The sequence below is a fragment of the Apis cerana genome, linkage group LG13 (assembly GCF_029169275.1).
Source record: "Apis cerana isolate GH-2021 linkage group LG13, AcerK_1.0, whole genome shotgun sequence".
Taxonomy (NCBI): Eukaryota; Metazoa; Arthropoda; class Insecta; order Hymenoptera; family Apidae; genus Apis; species Apis cerana.
Genome location: NC_083864.1, coordinates 1,126,085 through 1,134,178, shown reverse-complemented (window position 1 = coordinate 1,134,178; position 8,094 = coordinate 1,126,085). Strand labels below are relative to the sequence as shown.

At 20.2% G+C, this 8,094-nt stretch overlaps 1 protein-coding gene across 1 annotated transcript; it reads right to left on the bottom strand.

Annotated features, from left to right (window-relative positions):
- Positions 1 to 351: 351 nt before the first annotated feature.
- LOC107996974 (uncharacterized) lies at positions 352 to 4,122 on the bottom strand. The gene is made up of 7 exons (XM_028666298.2): positions 3,884 to 4,122; positions 3,276 to 3,540; positions 2,247 to 2,363; positions 2,072 to 2,162; positions 903 to 1,048; positions 699 to 831; positions 352 to 636 (listed from the first exon to the last, which is right to left on the bottom strand). The coding sequence occupies exons 1-7, from the start codon at positions 3,978 to 3,980 to the stop codon at positions 586 to 588; spliced, it is 900 nt and encodes a 299-aa protein (XP_028522099.2). The 5' UTR covers positions 3,981 to 4,122; the 3' UTR covers positions 352 to 585.
- Between the last annotated feature and the right edge of the window lie 3,972 nt (positions 4,123 to 8,094).

Genomic DNA, 8,094 nt, shown 5'->3' with positions numbered 1-8,094 from the left:
AATTAATTATATATTAATTTATTTTGTAAAATAAATTCATATAAATTTGCAGTTATTTGTCTAAAAATTACAATAATATACTATTGAATGTAAATATATTATTTTAAGAATCGAAAAAAAAATAAAAGAAAAATCAGCAAAATTTGAAAAACTGGAATATTATGTTATTCTTTATTTTTATTTGTTTTTGATTATTATATATTTGATTTTTATTATATTTTTTTCAATAATATATTATCAATATATTAAAATTAATTTAATGCTATAAAATTATGATACAATTAATTTGATACTTATATTTAAAGACAATATCAAAATATTTATTTTTTCTCTAGATTAAGAAATAAAATTTTATGTACGGAATAAAATATTGCAATTATTCTAAATTAATTACAACAATAATAAAATGATCAATAAATAATATAAATTGGTTGACAATATGAGAAAATATTAATAAAATATTTGATCGGGCAAATATTAATGAGAAAAGTAAATAAAGTAAGAAACAAATATTAAAACAAAGTATAGAGCAATATTTCAATTATTTATTTCTATGCCAACATGTCTAATATGAAACCATTGATTCTATTGTATTGAATATATCATAGTAAAATATGAAAACGATGTACTTAATATCTGAAATGCAGAAATTTTTATTAATTTATTAAAACGATTATATAATTATTTAAATAAATTACCTTTGAAAATCCTGTATAGCATGGAATGAATACACCTAAGATGTGAAACATACATAATGTTGAGCTACGTATCATGATCAGCAATAAAATCTTTTGTACTTTTAACGGTACGAAATACCACGTAGAAATATATCTGCTCAATGAATAGTGATATTTTTTTATTGTTAATGCAATTAATTTGATGAATAAAAAATTTAAACTTACAATTCATTTAACAATTCTTGACTGTTATCTATAAGTATCTGATTATTATAATTATATAGAAAGATAATCATCAATTGTATCATTAAAAACACAGAAGAAATCAAAATTTCTAATTGATCTTTCTTAGCAATAATCGCATTTACAAGCTGTAAAATATTAAAAACAATATATATACATATATAGATGCACTCAAGATATCTATTTTTAAGTTTATTGTATATTTATCATAATCCTCTTTTACAATAAATTCAAAAAATTCACGAATATCATATGCAAAACTAGTACATTCATTAAAATGCAATTATCTTCTAATTATGCATTATTAAAAAAAAGTATTTCATGAAATTTATTGTAATTCAAGAATCCATCTTATGTTGATCATTATATTTCTCTAAGTGGAAATATTTTTAAGATTAGAAAAGGTAATTTTTCGTTCTTTAAATGACTATATATAATGACTATAAATAACTATGTTCTTTTTTAATCAGAATTTATTCTTAGCGAATTCATTGATCTACTTATGCTGATGTTTGAAAATTATTCGAAATCAATTAAATATTGTTTAAATTTTGTTGTATATATAGCTAGAAAATTGTTTTCATTAGCGAAATAAATCATTAACATGATGAACTATATGATTTCGAGAAAAATCGAGTACTTCTGATTATATAAAAATACGCAAAATTATATAAAGAATCTGACAAATTATTTGTGATACTTTTAAGAACACAATTGTCATTCAAAAATAAAGTAAATCATTGAATCGATATGCAAAACCTCTTCTAAAAATATATGAGAATAATATCTACGCAATTAAAGAGCTTTAAATGATGATGAATGAATAATCTTCAGAAATTATACTTAGTTCAATGTATTGGGTGTAATTTTCACCGAATAAAAATATATAATTTTATATAAAAAAATAAAATTACACAATACAATTACACTGAAATTTCGAAAAAAATCTTCACATAAACAAATTTGGTGACCACTATATCTGTTTAAAAACATAACAACTTTCGAATAAAAATATTTATTTAAAATTCATAGTTCAGAAGACAATTATGTGGACAAATTAAAATATGATATTCATATTATGCATATCAGTGAGATTTTTAACATTTGTAAATTTGTTTATCATTATCGTGTGATAAAAAGAAGGTACTTACTCGATATAGACATATCGCCATTGAAATCACGCACAAAAGAGAAGATAGTATAAACTGTGTTCCCGAATTATTTATCAAGATATTGATAAGTCTTCCATTGTAACATGAAATTTTGAAGAAAAATATTGATGCATTTGTGAAATGATATAATGTAATCATATTTTAATTTACCAACCCGATAGCTTGGTTATGAATATCCACCACGCGATATAACTCTGTGAGTTTTTTGTCAATTTGTTTCGATGAGAGATTAAGTATAGACAAATATGTAACAATTTTTTGTATTCGATAGCTAAAAACATAAAATTGTAGATAAACGTTATTTAAAAATTTTATAATTCATCGTTTAAATTTATTCTGTCCAATGCTATAGTCTATAGACAAAAAAAGTCAGTCAATTAGTACATTGTTTAAATCTTTTTAATTTTTTTTTAAATTTGATTTAATAATCTCAGTTTTTTTTAAAAAGTTGGGTGAATTAATTTAGATGATGATTATAAAAAAATGATTATAAAAAAATTTGCAAAAATTTTAATTCATCGAAGAAAGTACTAATACATCGAAAAATTTTCTTTTCAATTTTTATTTAAGCATATTTGTTAATTATTAATAAAAATATTTTAAATAAAAATTATATTTATTGCAAATATTAATTCAATTATATACTTCAAAAATCCCAAAATCGCAAGTATTGATCGATAATTCTGTGGCAAGAAATAAATTAATAAATAAAATAAATTGACTTAATAAAATTGATTTAAATGAATTGATTTTTGATGTTTCAAACAATTTATTTCTTCATGAAAATTTTCGTATCGACGTTTTAAACAAATTATTAATAAAAAAACGTATCTCACCATATTTCGTTACTATCTAACGAATAAGTTTGAAATAAAAATTTATGTAAAAGAAAAGTTGTATGAAATAATCTCACAATAGAATCTTGATAAAACCAACTAATTATATTATGTATATTAATATTAATAATTATAATAATTATATTATAATAAAATATCTTATATATAATAATATATATAAAGAATTAGAAAAATGTAATAATTTAAATAATGTTATTATAAATTTATGCAATCGCACTTTAATTATAGTATGATGAATATTATAATTCATATTGTAATAATTGTAAATATATTTGTTAATTATTATTTACACAATAAATATCATAAGAGGAATATGATTTACTTACCTAATAATTTTAAACAATATACTTGCGTGAAAACTGAAAAATCCAAATATCGATTCCGTACATGTTATAGATAATGATCCAAATATTCCAACAAACATAAAATTCAAACTTAGAATATCAAAATATATGATTCGATTGTAAGAAAATATTATAACATAATGAATGATATGTATACGAGTTTCGTTTTTTAAAGGCATTATGAAATCTAATGCCATGGGATACAATATGAATATAATAAAAAGTGCAGCAGTTCCATAAATTATCCCTAAAATTTAAAAATATCATTTAGTTGATGTTTAAACTTAATATTAATGTAGTATCACAGTATATTAATATTAATATAATATTATGGACAAATTTTTAATATAAAAAAAACAATTTCGATATTTTTGTTGCAAAATGAAAGTAAAGAGATGACACATACTATATAAATATATATTTATATATAAAATGAATATAAATACGTAATAACGATATAAGGAAAAACTTAAATATAGTATAAATAATAGATGTATAAATATTTTGAAATATTTTGAAATATTTGAAATAATGGTTATAATGGTAATATTATAAATGGATATCATCGAAGAAATTAACATATTTCTTACAGAAAAAAATATCCATCATATGATAGCAATTATTGATGTATTTCGTTCGTATTTCTATTTCTGTGGAATCTTGTATTATATTTTCCTCCATACGCATATGATGAAAGAAAAGTTTTATCTATGTCAAAGTAAAATAATATATAAAAATATTTTTTCATGAAGATCAGTTAAAAATATTTTTAATTTTTACTTACCACAGGAAAAAATACTATGAAATTTATATATCTTAACAAAATTATAATATATGGAAAAGTCGTGGACAATATTAAAATACAGTTTTGTAACGTAATTTCAGAACTTAGTAATGATACAAGCTAAAAATAAATTCTGCTTATGAATCAAATATAATTTAAATGTTATATTATATCTAGATTTTCTCATAATAACGATAAGATATTTTTGAATAGATTATATTATTTTTAGAAACATTACCATTATTTAATCGACGTTTTAAAATTGTATGATGTTACAATTTATTTTAGAATAAAAATAAAAGCCACATTTAAAAGCATAAAATATAAGTCAAAATAAGAATGTAAAATTTAATTCTAGTATTTCTTATATATATATATAATATTCTTGACGAAAAAAAAGTTAAAAAAATAAATAAATAAATAAATAAATTTCTTTGAGGCTCAGTTTTTTAGGAAATTATATTTCAATATTTTTTAAGTGAATTTTTCAAATTTAATTTTTACAGTGAAATTTGTTAAAGTGAAATTAGCTTATTTTCGATTAGACATAAATAAATTGTGAAATATAATCATTCTATATGTAAAAATATGCAAAAAACAGTAAAACAAATTTTTATTAATTTAAGTCTATTCTATTTTATTCTATTTTTTTTTAAATTGTTGAATATATAAATTCAGATATTGCATAATCGATAAATTTTTAAATTTATTTTTCTCGAAAATTAATTATATTTTTAAAATACTAATATTATTCCGCCTATACTATATGTTATTCACCCGAACCCTGTATATTTAATATTATAATAACTTGTATTACAAATAAATACAAAATAACAAATTGTATTTATTTGTATTATTATCATACTATAAAATATTTATTTATTGTTTAAATTAAAATATATAATATAATATAATGGATATTAATATATTATTATTCCATAACACAAAAAAAAGATATAAGAAATACATAAAAAAAATAAATAAATATAATACATGTATATATAAATAAAATACATATTATACATATACATATAATACATATAATACATATTATAATAATAAATACATATTTTTATTTCGAAGAAAACATGCTATAATAAACAGATATTATTCTATAAATTATCTGATTAAAAATATAATGAAATATAGAAATTTTATAAAGAAAAATAATTTTTTGTTACCTGAAATATTATATTACCAAGAAGGAATATCAGTAGCCATAATCTCTGAATCCACACATAGATCGAATTATTATACGGCCATAATCCTACAATTTTCATCACTGTACGATAAGTACAATAACGTTTATCGAATACGTCCATTTTCCTAGTTAGATATCGACTGCTATGTAGAATTTGAAGAATCATTTGACTATACCTCGGTTTAATAAATTATTTACGCAATTGTTTTTCTTTTTTGTATTTTCTTAGTTTCTTTTTTAAAGTAATAACAATATATAATGTACAATAATTGCTTTAAATTACAATCGATCGATTTTATTCACACTTTTTGCGAAAAGTTTTCTCATAATAGGAATCAAATTAGAAGAAAATTATAGTTGTCCAGTTTTTTGTGCTATTAATCTTTATTATCGTTTTTACTTTGTTTTATTACGTTGTTTTATTTTTTCTAGATGTTAAGAGAATGAAAATTTATTGCAATGAATAGTATTTTCCGATTACCTGAAGATATAACACGACAACTTTATAATTTCAAAATAATTTTCTTACTATAGAAATATATCATATTGTTATTTTGTTCGACAAAAGTGACAATTGGAAGACATCCATATAAAAAAATGCGTTTGGATTAAAATAATGGTATTTATAAATAATTTCTATGATATAATATAATATAATATTATATTAACTTTTATACTATAGAAAATAATTTTTATATGTTGCATATTGGTATTATGAAAATCGTACTCATATTATAATATAATTTTATCAGAAATATATGTTAAAAAAATATATGTATAACTATATAGTATTACACTCGAGAATGGGTCATAAAATGAATAACATAAAATCACTTTAGAATATGAACTATAAACAAATCAGTATAAATTTATTACTATCAAAATGAATTTATAAACAAATTTATTTATACAGCATAAATAAGATTTTTAAAACTGCTTAAATAATTAAGTTATAATATTCGGGAATAAATTGTGAAATGATTTTCACCAAATGTAACAGCAAGATATATATTCAATAAAAGAAATAGCAAAAAAATATGTTATATAAATGTGATTGTGCTGATTCCTTTGTTCAACTATGCTGAACAAATGTCACGTCGAAAAGTAGTTAAGAAGCAAATCAAAACACAATGAGACATCTCATGAAATATTTTTTAGGCATTATATTTTAATGTTTTTTCTGATAGAATGTTTCACAGAAAAATTGATATAAATAAGAAAATATATACAATTTTATTGATATATCATTGATCTAATAATCATAATGATCTCTTTTTTCCATATTGTTATTATATTTGTTTGTATTTAGATTTGGTTATTATTTAGATTCCTAGATTATTGATATACTTAATTTAATGCTATAAAATAAATATAATACAAATGATTTGATATAAATGTTTAAAGACAATATCAAAATTGATATGTTTATTTTCTGCTTAGATTAAGAAATGTACGGAATTACTATTGCAATTATTTTAAATTAATAATACGAAAATAATTAATAACAAATAATAATATAAAAGTATCAATAATTTGAAAAAATATTAACAAATCATTTGATCGAGCAAATATTAATGAGAAGAATAATGAAAATAAGGAACAAATATCAAAACGAAATATAGAGCAATTGTTTATTTCTATGCTAACATGTCTAACATGAAATTATTGATTCTATTGCATTGAATATATCAAAGTAAAATATGAAAACGACATACTTAACATCTGAAATACAACAATTTTTAGTAATTTGAAGTAAAATGATTATGTATTTATTTAAAAATTTACCTTCGAAAATTCTGCATGGGATGGAATGAACACACCGAAGATGTGAAACATATATGTCATGAATGAACTTCGTATCATGATCAGTAATAAAATTTTTTGTACTTTTAACGGTACGAAATACCACGTAGAAATATATCTGCCCAATGAATAGTAATATTTTTTTATTGTTAATGCAATTAATTTCACGAATAAAAAATTTAAACTCACAATTCATCAAACAATTCCTGACTATTATCTATAAATATCTGATTATTATAGTTATATAAGAAGATAATTATCAATTGTATGATTAAAAACGCAGAAATAAAAAAAATTTCTAATTGATTCTTCTTAGTAATAATCGCATTTATTAGCTGTAATAAAAAAATAAATATATATCAATGAACGCGAGATTCTATTTTTAAGTTGCTTTACATTTATTATAATTCGAAAATTCTCTTTTACGATAAATTCAAAAAATTCACGAATATCATATGCAAAACTAGTATATTCATTAAAATGCAATTATCTTCTAATTATGCATTATTAAAAAAAAGTATTTCATGAAATTTATTGTAATTCAAGAATCCATCTTATGTTGATCATTATATTTCTCTAAGTGGAAATATTTTTAAGATTAGAAGGTAATTTTCGGTTCTTTAAATGACTATAAATAACTGTCCTTTTTTAATCAGAATTTATTCCTAGCGAATTCATTGATCTACTTATGCTGATCTTTGAAAATTATTCGAAATCAATTAAAAATTGCTTAAATTTTGTTGAATATATAACTAGAAAATTTTTTTCATTAGCGAAATAAATCATTAACATGATGAATTATATGGTTTCGAGAAAAATCGAGTACTCCTAATTGTATAAAAATTCGCTAAATTATATAAAGTATCTGTCAAATTATTTGTGATACGTTTAAGAACACAATTGTCATTCAAAAATAGAATAAATCATTGAATCGATATGCAAAATCTCTTTTAAAAATATATGAGAACAATATCTACGCAATTAAAGAGCTTCAAATGATGATGAATGATGTT